Here is a 14,662-nt window from a genome sequence, read left to right as displayed (position 1 = left end):
GTTCCTTGGATCATTTAGTTGGTTTGGGAAATATTTGTCTTTCACATCAAAGTATACAACTCTTCCAATACAAGGCTAAAAAAAATAGCATTATTCATAGAATGCACAGTGTTGTCCACAAAGCTTTTAAATGAGCTATTTTTCAGTATTTCATGTTGGATTTGAAGCTGAATAAGATAAAGCCCCCTGTCAACATTTACCACTCTGCTAGAGGTCTTAATCATTGCTTTCTTTTTGAAAGTGAAATAAACAAGGAATAAAAAAAGACAACTTGTTATTAGGTTGGTGCAAAAGTAATTGCAGTTTAAATGGTTAAAAACAATTGTAAAAACCGCAATTACATTTGTACCAACCTAATATTTGTAGCAAGTAGATAATACATCCAGAAAATTCAAGAAAACAAACTAGAACACTATTAAAATGAATAAGAAATTTGAGATAAGAGGCTAGATACAAGACTCATATTAAAAAGCCAAAGCATTTATACAAGCTAATGCTAACCAATTAGAAAAAGCCATGGATGGGGTCTGGGTGGGGAGAACCCCATTTAAAATTAAATTACCTAAAATGCCTAAAATAAATGTAATAAGAAATGTGGAAAACATATACAAAAAAACAAAAACAAAAAAAAAAACAAACCAAAAAAGGACTTTACACAACATCCAGAAACTATAAGGAAAAAAACAAAGAAATTTGACTACATAAAAACTTAAACCTTCTGTACAGACACTATAAAGTTGAAAAATAAGAGTGGTTGTAAGCAAAGATTATTGTCCATATCAGAATTGTTAAAAATTTAACAAGAAAAGTTCAAAAAGTAACTGAAAATTTTAAAAATTATGGAAATAGGTTGTTTACAGAACAACAAATAGGAAGTTATGAAACTTCGTCAACTAATCTACAAAACTTTTAAATGAGCTACTTTTCCAGTTTTATCAAACTGGCAAAAAGAAACTTCCACTAAACCTTATTAAAGAGGAAAATGGGTTTTAATATACAGTCGTCCCCCTTATCCATGTGGGTATGTTCCCAGACCTCTAGAGGATGCCTGAAACCACAGATGGTACCAACCCTTATTTATTATGTTTATTCCTATACATGCATACCTATGATAAAGTTTAATTTATAAATTAGGCACAGTAAGAAATGAATTACTAATCAAATATTAATAGAAAATTATAACAATACACTGTAATAGAAGTTCTGTGAATGGTTTGGGGGCCATTATTAAGTAAAATATGGGTTACTTGAGCCCAAGCACTGTGATACCATAACAGTTGATCTGATTATTGAGATGACTACTAAGTGACTAATGTGGCATACACAGCATCGATACACTGGACAAAGGGAGAATTTCTTTCCCAAATTAGGTGCAGCAGGATGGTGCAAGATTTCATCACACTACTCAGAACAACACACAATATAAAACTTACAAACTGTTTATTTCTGAATTTTTCCGTTAAATATTTTTGGACTGTGGTTACCGTGGGTAACACACTATGGAAAGTGAAATCACAGATAAGGGTGGACTACTGCACTATTTATAGACTCATAAATTGATACAGCCAGTTTGGCCAGCAATGTGGTACCATTTAAATGTTTACAAAATTTTTCACAGTAATCGTATTTTGCATATATTTTATGAATACATGTGTACAATAAAGTATATAAAAGTACCCTCACTATAAAAATTATAGTTATAGAAAAAAATTGGAAACAACCTAGGAATATAATTAGGTAATTTGTGGTATATCAACATGATGGAATACTATTATAGCCATTAATAATGAGATACAGAGATAGCAATAGTGTTTAAACTTGAATGTGCATTGAAATTCACCTGGTGAGCTAGATAAAATGACCATTGTCTCCAACCCCCGAGATTCTGATTCAGTAAACCTGAACTTATGTTCAAGAATCTTCATTTTTAACAACCCAGAGGATTTTGGTAATGGTGAAAACGTTGGCCCCTCTGAAAAATATTGGTCTGTAATAGATTGGAAAAACAATTTCTAGAACAATATGTATTCTCTGACCACATTTGTGTTTTTAAAAATTATTTGTAGATTTAAATGTGAATGATGTACACATGAAAGTCAATTCATGGAAAAAGTCTGGGAGGATATTTAGATCCCTAACAACAGTGATCGCTGTTAAAACACAAACAGCCATATAATTAACATATGACATTATAATGAATGAATTATAAATTGTCTTACTCATGGATAATGAGAATATCCTAAATTACTCTTAAAATCTTTATAAAATTAAGAATGACTTCATCTCCAACTCAAGTTCTGACTCTCCTAAGCAAAATGATAGCAACCAGTCGACCCTCAGCAATATTTTATAAAATCAGTTTTATAACTAGAAGAGGAAAACAAACAATTATATTTTTCACCTGCTTAATTTTACAGATGAGGACAAAGTCACAACATTACTACGTAGTCTCTGACTCCCAAAGTCCGATGCTGTTATCCATTGCAGGTGCTCTCCCCTCAATTTTCTTTCTAAAATTTCAATCACTTTTCCACGTAACTTCATTTCCACCCAGGTTTATGCTTTGAATTATGCCTTTTACTACAAGTCAAATTACTCTAATCAACAACTGAGTTATTTAATCACAAGTTTCAAAACTCCTGCCTCCAAAATCAATCCATCCAGGAAGCCTTCTTTCTCTGATTTCAAGGATACTAAAAATTGCAGTTTGCACCACTGTCAACTCAAATCATTCAAGAAAAATCTTCTTTTTGTTTATTTAGAAGGGCCTACATATATATCATTCATATTTTCTTAACTAAAACCGAGGATACATGATCTGAGCCAAATGATTGTTCCCCAATTCATAAGCTTTTAAGAATGTTTAATTTTTAAATATTAAATAACAAGTTGTATATTCAATTAATTTTACAGACAATAAACATATATGCAGTTAGAATTGTCCAAGAAAATTACTAACAACATTCTAAAAACATTCCCAAAACTGAATCTAGAAATCCTCTGGTTAACTACTACCGTGCTTCCGTGAAAATAAGACCTAGACGGACCATCAGCTCTAATGCGTCTTTTAGAGAAAAATTAATATAAGACCTGGGTCTTATTTTACTATACTAATTTTTGCTCTAAAAGACGCATTAGAGCTGATTGTCTGGCTAGGTCTTATTTTGGGGAAACAGAGTAGCTTTGTGGAGGAAGGAAGAGAGCTATTCTTCTGTAGCAATTCACAACAAATCTAGTTAAATATTTTGTTGACTTTTTTTACTACTTGTTAAGTTCATTTATCACCAAAAGAAATGTGAAGCTACACTCTTTATGTGAAAACAAGAGGTCATAAAAGATGGCATGTCTTCGCCCCTAAGACATCAAACTTGTGTAAGATGACAAAGCTGGTTGCCCACTGTTAATGAGTACACATGCTGTGCTCAGACAGGGGACTGACTATATGGTCAACAAAAGAACAGAAACTGATAATATCTTAACAGATATATTCCCTTGGAGTTTTTCCACCAAATTAAATAAATTAATTGGTGGGCAAATGATTTGCCTTATTCAAGCTGAAGATATAGGACATTTTTTAGGAAGAAAATATTAAAGAACATTGCCACAGGTAATAAAACCACAATATAGGGTTACAGCCCCATTAAGTTGCATGAGTGGTAGAGGAAAAGAACAAAAACAAAAAAAATAAAGCTAAAAATAAATGTGTTCAAATATTCTGATGGTTTAAACTTTTCCAAGCAGAGCATATTAATCTAGTTATAGAACATGAAATAGAAGCACTGAATCAATACTTTCACATGAATACTGTAAACTGATTCCAAAAGAAACTTTAAAAGTTATCATAAATGTAATAGGGGATCCGATATTCATAGACAGACTTTTAAACTGTAATGCAAACCTTTTGTTCGTAAATAAAGGAATGTTAAAATTTAGACGTTGAGTATACTGAAAAGAAACAAAAACACAGACTCCAAGGAGGAAAAGCTCTTCATCATAGCTTACCAAAGACATTCAATTTTCCTACCTTTTATTTTATGTAAAAATGCATATTTTATAATGAATCTGTATATGAATAAAACTGTATAACAATAAATCTTCAGCCATAAGCTTTTAGTAAAAATTTGTACTCTTAATACTGCGTCAATTTGTCTTAGTGGCCATAACTTTTTCCTTCTTAGTAATTTGTAGACAAAATTTGATCCCCAATATGTTCCAGAAAAATGGTTACATATTATTATGCAATAATTAATGTACCATGACTGGATATTTTTTTGAAACAAATAATATACATTGCTTAACATTTCTATTTCATTTTAATTTTAAGCGTGTCCCTGAACACTTACCTGAAATAGAAGGTCTTTTTGAGGCAAAGGGGGGGATCGTTCATCATACATAGGAGGTGGTTTATGTGTGGGTGGAAGGTCAATCCTGCATTAAAGAGGTTTAAAAATGTGACTTCTACATTTAGCAAAACTTTAAAAAACATAACTAAGACGAAAAACAATCAAGATTCTTAAATTTTGAGGACATTTTCCTCATATTAATATTTATATTAGTGTACACTTTTTGTTTAATTCAGCTCCTATTTCCATTAGGTTATAACAGATGGGGAAAAAAGCAAACCAGTTTAAAGATTCCAATGTTTAAGACAATCTGTTCAATTCATATTTAAAGAAGCGTCTTAAATAGAAGCATTTTGGGCAAATTATTACTAAGCAAGTAATCTGGTATATGACCAATTTACTTATGTATTACACATTTTTACATCTACCTGTGCCTACCAACACTTTAAAGACAGTCAAATATGTGTGTAATGGAAGGCACTATCTCCAAAGTGTCATAAAAGCGACTTAAAAGACTATGTCTTAAAATAATAAAAAAGTTTATACTGTATTTTGGAAATACTTCCAAAACTAATTTTCAAAAGCATGGTCAATCTTAGAATATTGATCATGCAAATTTAGATTTTCAATCTACAGACCATTATAAATCTTGCAACCTGAAATAAACAAAGGGATCATTAGGAAACCTTAGGAAATGCATTTCCTGATGTCAAAATGATCTAATCTATTTTAAAAACCACAATATTTCATGTATTTTAAACATTGTTGAGTTACAAAAAAAATAGAATTAAATGTATCCTGTAGCCCTTTGCATTTTATGTATTCTCATACTTTTTATGTATTCTCGTACTTTTGAAGATCACAGATAAGTAAGTTTCAGTACTTATTATATACTTTTTTCAGTACTTATGATTAGTAAATCAAACAAAAATATTATCTATATTAAAGGATAAAGAGAATGAAAGCTATTGAGGTCAAAATAATTAAAAATTCTCTGTGGTCTTCTCAGTGTGGATATGAAATATTTTAAATGAATAGAATTCAAATAATTAAAATGGTTACATAGATTTACTAGCCTATAAGTAAATTATGTTTTTGAAATTATAGAAAAGCCTGAGATAATGTGGGAACTAAGATGAAGTTAACCAAATGCTAGTTACTTTTGAAATATTAAAGAACTCCATCCAGTCTTACAGGTATTGCACTGCAAGAGTACTTTACAGTCTTTTTAAAGTAATTAGTTCCCTTCATCTAACAAAAATGACAGCAAATTTAGGTGAGACAACATGGAGGTGATGTGACTTGTTCATGGTCAGGCTCCTAATTTGATTGTGACAAAGCTAAGACTAACACCCAAGTGTCTTCAATCCAAAAAGATCAGTCTTATAACTGTGCCAGATTTGAGACATACACACAGCATTTATGAAGACAGAAGAAATACATTCTTTGAGAGACAACCTTATGTCCTAATATAAAAACCGCAATAACTACACAAGAAATAATGCCATTTGTATAGAACTTCACAGTCCATAAATGATATTATCTTACTCTACTCTCATCACAACCCTGTGCAGTAAGTAGGAAAAGTATTATTCACATTACACAGATGAAGCAAGAAAGCTGTTGATGGAATTAAATGAATTGGGACATTGGTCTTTTGATTCTACAGCAAAGAGCAATTTCAGCTTTATAATTCTATCTCAAAGATTGAGCCCAAAACACTGCTTTCTCTTCAAAGAAAAATGAGGCACATTTTATAATTCACCAAAACCAAAATTCTTTAAGGAAAAAGCTTTAAACTCGACAGATTGAATAAGTCATAGCAGTTGTTATATCTATACATAAGACAGGTATATATAATCTGAAGAAACAAACTTCTAAGACTTTCTGTATCTGTCTTTCAGCTACATCAAAGACCTGCATTTTTTTTCAAAAAGCAGGGCAATATAGAATGCCATCACATTACCACTTGGAAAGCTGTCTAATGTACTGTAGGTGAAAAAGATGTCTAACATATTTGTCTCCAGCAGCCCCTTGACACTGTTTATTAACCAAGATGTAGTCTGAGATGTTCTGATGAAACCATGGTCATCTCACAAAGATCTAACAATAGCTTTTCATCCCTTAGACACTTTATGTATGAGTAGCTGTCACGATATAAAGACTGGCACATACTGAATATTCATAGTTGAACACAGGCAAAAAAAGTTACCTACACTTTATCAAGATAGGAAGGTCTCTTTTTTCGAGGAGTCAGCAGCACAGTCACAAAGACAGCGATGATGAGAAGGGCAAGGACAGCTCCAATTACAGCTCCAGCTATGGCGATAGAAGAGGTCTGCTTCAATGGAACATCTGTGAAGTAACAAAAATTAGGCTTTTCAGTTTTAAAGAGTTCTTTAATTTGCCTGCCCTAATTTCTACAATGTGCAAGTACGTTATCCAATAGCAAGCTTAGAGGACCCCAAACTTGATTCACTGCTTTTTGTAGCATTACGCTAACACCCTTCTTGCTTTTAAGATGTCACCTTAACACTCCAGCTTTGCTTTTCTCAAGTTATGAAAATAGTATCTCCAACCATGTATCAATGAGTGAATCTATTCTCTATGGGCAAAGAACGTCTGGAGGAGAAAAGAAGACAGAGAAAAGGATGAAAACTTTTAAGTTCTTGCTCTAAAAGGTGATAAAACAAACAAAAAAATTTTCAGTATCCTTTAACAGTTAACCAACGATATAGACATTTACCATTTTTATTCTATTTAAATATAAAAGAAATTCTATTGAAGAAACCAAAAATCTTCCAGAAGGAGCAAAACATCAACAAAAATATCCCAGACTTAATAGTCAAAAGTGACACTGTAAAACTGAAAAGTTTGAAAAATAGAAGTGTTACTAAAATACTGTTATAATTTCCCTTGATTCATGCATTTAATAAAACGTCTGCTTAAGACAGTATCTCTATTACAAAATTAAATGAATTAGATTCTTCCCTATCTCCTAGCTATACACTATACACTAGCTATACACTACATATCATTTTTGAATACCAATTTCTTTCCCAGACTTCACACCACAAATTATATAAGAAATGATTTTAAAAACATACATGTCACATAATTACGTCACCTTATTTTATTAACTACCAAATAAGAGAATTTACTAAAACTATTATAAGTATATATTTTCAAATGTAAGTATTCTGGATATGACAAAAGTATTAGTCCTTAATGTATTATTTTGACAATTTCAGCCATGTTAAATCCAATCACTAAATTTTGTTACAAAGTACCTTCAATATATACATTTTGTTTTATCCTTCTAACCAGTAAGAATTTCAGATAACATTCTATAAATAAAGATATTGCAGTTTGAAAGTTAAAAATTCAATCAATGAGCAGTACAGAACACAAGACTGAAATAAGACTGAAATAAAGCTAGGTAAGGGTAGGAAAGAAGCTTTATGGCCTTATTGGGAGAGAATGGCTGTGACATCTGATGCAGACTCTCCTTTTGGATTCCCTATTTGATAATGAAGATCTCTTAGGTTTCAGTTAAACTGACAATCACATACACTCTTAAATAGTTAATTACTGTTGGGATCCAGATGTGGCAAATTTAAAAGGAATTAAAGCACTATCAGTTTTGAAGTATGTTTCACCTACTTATCAGTGGTATTTCCAAATAAACACATTATTTTAAATATTTTCCAACTCTTTTTATTAAAATGTGAGTCATGTGGTGCTTTAGATTGTCAAACATGTTTTCTTTCCAATTATAAAAAGTTCTTCAGCAAACTAAAAATCCTCGGTTTATTATGGGTCATTTCGTTATTAGCCTCACTCCAGACTAAAAATCTTACACCAATGAGTACCAAGTAATCCATTTCAATAACCTTTCAAACAATGAGTAGAATCTAAAAATAGTAAAATACAATTAATTTAAACAATAAAACCAGCCCAATAATTCAGGTTGTTACACTCATTTGCTAATACATGTCTGGTTTATCTTCCTATTGTTGCGCATTGCTCTACATACACCCTACTATCTCCACTTGAATATATGCTAGATGAGAAAAATATTTGAAACCTAAACCGTCCAATTTTACTCTGCCCTTATCATTGTGAGACATGTGGGATGACTTAGGGGTAATGTTCTATTCTACACTGGTTATTTTTCCCACCATGAAATTATAGAAATTATAGCTTTGTATTCAGTCTTTAACAATAGGCCAACTGAAAACTATTACAGTTACGTGGCCAGGCTTATTTGGCTAATGTCATATACCTCGTTATTGGCATAAATCAAAAAATCTCAATGTGTCAAGTATGCTACCTATTCCACACCAGTTATTCTAAAGGTTTCCCTTTAATGAAATTTTTTCTTTTGCCAAGGGATGAAGCAGTGCTATGATTTTTGTCCAAGTGTACAGAATTTAAATTTCGAATGTTCTTGTTTTGATGACAACAGCAAAGTTAATATTATATTTAGAGTAATACTTCTGAAATTATTTTTCAAAAAGTCAGGCTATTCTTTTAGTACCATTAGTCCAAATTGAGATTCTCAATGTACAGATTATATTCATCAAATCTCACAAATCCTCCAAGAAAGCCTTTTATCTAATCTTAGCAGTATTAAATTTGGTGGTGTTTTTTAAGTCATACAACATAATCAGAGACTTTTACTATCCTGAAGTAATTCTCAACTCTGAACATACACTATTTTTTAATATCCTGGAGTAACTCTCAAGTCTAAAAGATAAACCTTTCTAAACATCTAAATTATGGTCTACTTACCAAATTCTGTCCCATTAGTCATATCATTTCTAGTTCTTGGATTCTTTAACTGAGGTGACTATATGTATACTATGGCATTTCCTGCTATCTTCATTGGGACATATTTATTTCACATGGTTCTATTCACTTTTTATTCATATTTATCCTCTTTTTTGCACTAGTTTTCTTAGTATCAGAACAGGCTAGAAAGTACTGGAAGAAAAGCTATTTACCAACTGGATAATCTACTCTATGTAGGTAAATTGATTGTTAAATATGTATGAGCTATATTTCCTGTTTCCTGTTCTGATTCTTCTACTAATTGAGAAATAAGAAGAATATATTTAAGGATACAAACAGGTGATGAACACTAGTATGAAAAGCAAAGGAAGAGCTGAAACTTCTTACATTCAAGTCAAAGAATTTTGGTGAAAATTGAAAATGTAGCCCTAACACTGCCTCCCCCACATCCTTGCCCACATAATCTATGTACTCTATATTCTAGCTAAATCACTACATTAAGAAAAAAATTAAGTAAGCAAATACATAAAAATGCGGCATTTTTAAACATTAAGCTAGTTTACTGAATGAATGACATGAAGTAACATTACCATCATCTAAGGAGATAATCTACTAAATCTAATTATATGCTTAGAAGCAGCAGCAAACAAAAAGACCAAAGTGTTAAAATATTTAGTATTAAAGGACTGGTGCATGTATCTCTCAATCAAAACAATAGCTTCCTGTTATCATAGCAGCTATGTTTACCCACATGCATTGGAAACTCACCTCTAAAAACACAGAAACAGCATTCCTCAATACAACAAAAGTATACTGCCCATAATTAAAGATATCATACATATGTCTTATGAGGAAAATGTTCAAAAATCAGTTACAAATCATACCGGAAAAAAATTAAATAGATATAAGAATTTTTTAATTACTTTTTTAATTACTTTTTAATTTAATAAATATAATACTTTATTACTTTTAGAGAAGAAAACATGTTAATAGATATTAAACTGAATTAAAGTCTGTGTTTATTACTCTGATAAAGAATATGTGAAAGCTATTCAAACATGTGCTCACCTATTTCACATCTGAAACAGACGTGACATTTAAAAAAATTAAATACTATTCTATACATTAAAATAATTGTTTATAGTAATTTGTTAAAAACCATTTAAAATGGGTGAGTATTGAAATCTATAGGACTTTTTCACACTTACATTCAGATACCAAGTCCTAACAATTAAATGAAATGTTAAGTTTTGTCCCTTTTTTCACCTCTTGATTCCCTTCACCAAAACTTCAATGAGGCCATCCTGATTCACAGGCTACTGTGACTCCCTACAAACTTACCTTCCCACCTTTTCTTTGTTCCCATAATACATATCACTGTGTTGTTGCCAATTTTCCCGCCTAATCCCATTTATTTTTCAACAGGCCTCTTTTAATACTTATCTTTTCAATATGACATCTAAGTCTTTATATCCACCCAAATATTTATCACTACTTTTTAATACAAGTCCTCTATTTGGGTCAGGTTAGTTTCCTCAGTCTCTCATCCAATAAATACCTTATAGCAACCTAACACATGCCAGGCCTTATGCTAAGTGCTAAAAAAAGCAAGGATGAGTTTTACATAGTTTCTGTTCTCACAATATAACAAAGTCCCCAAAGTGGAGTCACAGAATCGATAAATATATTTTCCAATGAAGTACAGAAAGAGATTGTCACTTATCTAAAAAAAGGAGGGGGGAGAGGGCATTTAATAAAAATAAATCTGTACTACATAGCATATAACACATGGATAGGCATTGGTAAGCCCCATGTGGTCCATGTGTCAGGTGTTCACCTGTCACACAGGTATCTGTGGCATTCTATGTGAAGTGTGGAGTGGGATAGTTCCAGAAGGAAATCAATTACACAGTTCCATTTTCTCTTGGTTGTTCCCTCTTAGCAGTCAGCATTGTGTGACAAATTACGATGTATGAGAGCTCAGCTAAATGAAGTAATAACTCATTTAGAGTTAACTAACAGTCAAAAACGTAAAGGAGGAACGATACGGGTGCCCCGTGTGACAGGTGAACATCTGACACATGGACCAAGTGAGGGTATCAGTGCTAAACCATGATATATACTAGTAACCATTTCTTCCTAGTAAAAGTCATTCCTGCAAAGAATTGGCAGAATAAAGGTTAATACCAACAACATAGGCACAAATAACAAAACCCAAAAACCAACACAAATAGGTTATTCTTAAATACACAAACTTTATCAATTATATTATGTCGTAAAACCATGGCAATCTAATCAGATGTGACAGGTCAAAAAAAAAATCAAATACATTAGATCAAGTAAAATAGAAATTTACATTCACTCTTAATAATAAATCTTACACTAAACCCATATTGTGCTGAAAAGCTGTGTTTCCCCGAAAATAAGACCTAGCCGGAAAATGAGCTCTAATGCGTCTTTTGGAGCAAAAATTAATATAAGACCTGGTATTATATATTATATTAAACAATATTATATTATCATATTATATTATGTAAGACCGGTCTTAGTAAAATAAGATTAGATCTTACATTAATTTTTGCCCAAAAGACACATTAGAGCTGATTGTCTGGCTAGATCTTATTTTCAGGGAAACATGGTAGTAGCTAAGGTGAACGGTGAGGTTACTGTGATTAGCAAGACACTGAAAAACCAAACATCTCAAACAAGAAGACAAACTCTAAACCCAGTAGTTGGAAGGCAAATTGTTGTGATCCCCAGCAATATATAATACTTCGTCCATTCCAATTACTTGTTTTTCCAGAGGTAGCATGTTAGCTATCATATTTAAAAACCAAGTATCAAAATATAATGAACCTGGAATGACACCTTTGAATCACTGAATCAGAAAGTATGAAACCAAGATTTAAAAAAAGTAAATGAAGCACATTGAATCATGTGTTTTTTTTACATTATTTTTTTACCACATTTTATTAAAATGTTTTAGTAAGAAGAAAAGTTAACCTTTAAAATGAAGCATACATTGTTTCCCCAAATATTGTTTTAGTGAAAAAAAATCAGTATTTTAAAAATATTTCATCAGATGCTAAAATTTCCTATTGAATATTTTATGATGCATAGAGCAAGTTTCTATAACAGCACATATATAACTTATAAACTTATACATATTAGGAGTGCGTATTAATTTTTAGCTGATAGGTACATAAGTTTTTAAGACCACTGATGTAGAGAAGATGGGTAAAAACAAAAATGTAAAGTTATGGTAGATATGATATAAAAAAATATAGTCAGCAGTTATTAATCCTACAGGGGAAAGTTTCATAAAGCTATCATTTGAACTGGACCTTGAATATGTACTGGTTTCTCAGTGTGGAAAGGGGAGGAACAGGAATTACCAGCTAGAGGGAACAGCATGGGCATAATTATTCAGACAGCAAAGCACATGGTACGGGAAAAGAACAGCTAACAGATCTAGACATTAAGTAATTTCCTGTTAGTAGATCTAGGCTTTGAGCATCAAGTGGCTGCTAATTGCAAAAGGAAAGCAGCCATTATGTGCCTTCTGATGGAAGAACATACCACCATTTAAGAAGTAATCTTGCCCTCAAATTAAATCTTGATCTTATCAAGGCTCTCGATTTCACTGTCAATTATACAGAAAGTATAGAGGTGCAACTGGCACAATCCAAACTAGGAAACCATAGGACAAATGAAGTCATTTCTTCAACAAATAAATTGCAAGGGAAAAATGGTAGTAGGGAGGCTGGCATGTGGAGAACACATAGATTAAGAGACACTGCAACCAATCACAATGTATGGGTCACATGTACATACTAACTAAAACTGCAAAAATAGGTGACTCAAAATTTGAACACTCTCTAGATACTTGATATTAAGGAATTTTTCCTTAATATCAAATAATTGAAATAAGTATCTGTGGTTACTTAGTTTCTAACTGTTCCTTATCTTTTAGAGCTATATACTGATATACCTTACAGACAAACTACGGCAGGAAGGACTATGTGGGTAGGAGTTTAAATGAAACAAGACTGACCACGAATTGATAATAATTGAAGCAGGTACATGGAGGTTCATTTCATTCCTCTATCCTACCTTTGTGTAATTTGCCATAATAAAATGTTTTTCAAAAAGGCTAAGGCCTCTAGATCTGACTACCTCTGGCTTTTAAATCAAACCATCCCACCTTCAAAACTAGGTTTTCCCTAAGACATTTCTCATAACTCAGACTGTGAAATTAGGCATTATGTGTGTGTGTATATATACGTATGTATATATGTATATATACATACGTATATATACACACACACATATATATATAAATATTATGCATGTCAGCAAATGAGGCCTTGCATTATTCTCAAGTTTTGAGGATTATTTATATTTATTCTATAATATGAAAGTCACTTTAACTCTGGTTCACCCATAGCATTCAGCCAGAACAGCAGCTATTAACTTTTAAAAGGCAAGTGAAATAAGATATCCTAAAATTAAATCAAGTTTTATCTGTCTGAATTGAAATGAACATGATAAATAACTATTACCCAGGTTCAAGAAAAAAAAATTACTCCTAAGGGTATATACAGCAAAAGCTTTTGTAAGCAATATTTGGTTTCAAGTTCTTGATTGAAATTTATCACTACTCAATAAAAAAGTATAGCTTACTGGAATATAAAACATTTTAAAAAACAGAAAAGTTGTATACTGTATACACTATTCCAAAGATTCTTTAATGCATGAATTAAACTTAATCCAGTCAAAATGTATATTAAAATATAACAAACAAAAAAAATTGCTGCTTGCTCTAAAATAATTTAAAGTTTAGAAAAAATGTATTATAATTTTAAACATGAGAGATAGAAAACAGGAAGGTGATTACAGTTAGAAACAACGGCATTTCAAATCAAAGTAGCTCACAAGCAGTAAGCAAAACACTAAATGCCAACTTAAAAAATATCTCATGAAATGTGTTAATTCCAAACTAAAAGTCAATCCATAAAATCTGACTTATGTCAAAGTCAAAGCAAAAAATAGTTCCCTCAACATATTCAAAGCTTCAAAATAGTTGTCATCATTACAACTTTATACGACTCCACTGTAAAAGCAATTTAATTACCTCACCTAGTAAACTACTAGGGCTAGAGAGACAAGATAATTCATGATTCTAGAGAAATGTGTGTGTGTGTGTGTGTGTGTGTGTGTGTGTGTGTGTGTGTGTGAAAGTAAATGGTTAATTAAAAGTTTATAATAGCTAACATACCAACTTAGATGCTCCCTCAAACTTTATTTAACTGTATCATTAACCTGATAGTCTTATTTGGGTAGAGAAATAAAAAAGGGTTTTTAAATCCCACAAAACATCATTAAAGGGAAACTAATTATGTCTCTCTCACTCTCCACACCCCTCCTCCCCCGCCAAATATCATAAGGATAAAGAAGGTAATACAGAGCCATAGGCTTGTTATAGAAATATGTCTCTAAAGAATTTTTAAAAAACAACAAGAAAA

General features: G+C 31.7%; 1 protein-coding gene across 1 annotated transcript in view; it reads right to left on the bottom strand.

Moving 5' to 3' along the window:
• NECTIN3 (nectin cell adhesion molecule 3) overlaps positions 1–14,662 on the bottom strand; it is a 116,266-nt gene that overhangs the window by 40,709 nt on the left and 60,895 nt on the right. The window contains exons 6-7 of the mRNA XM_081076673.1: positions 6,560–6,698; positions 4,344–4,428 (exon numbers count right to left, since the gene is read on the bottom strand). Of these exons, the coding sequence (XP_080932799.1) occupies positions 4,344–4,428; positions 6,560–6,698 (224 nt within the window). The remainder of the gene's footprint in view (positions 1–4,343; positions 4,429–6,559; positions 6,699–14,662) is intronic.

This window comes from Rhinolophus hipposideros (genome assembly GCF_964194185.1).
Source record: "Rhinolophus hipposideros genome assembly, chromosome: 2".
Lineage (NCBI taxonomy): Eukaryota > Metazoa > Chordata > Mammalia > Chiroptera > Rhinolophidae > Rhinolophus > Rhinolophus hipposideros.
Note: the sequence above shows the minus strand (reverse complement) of the source record. Positions and strands in the feature narration are given on the sequence as shown.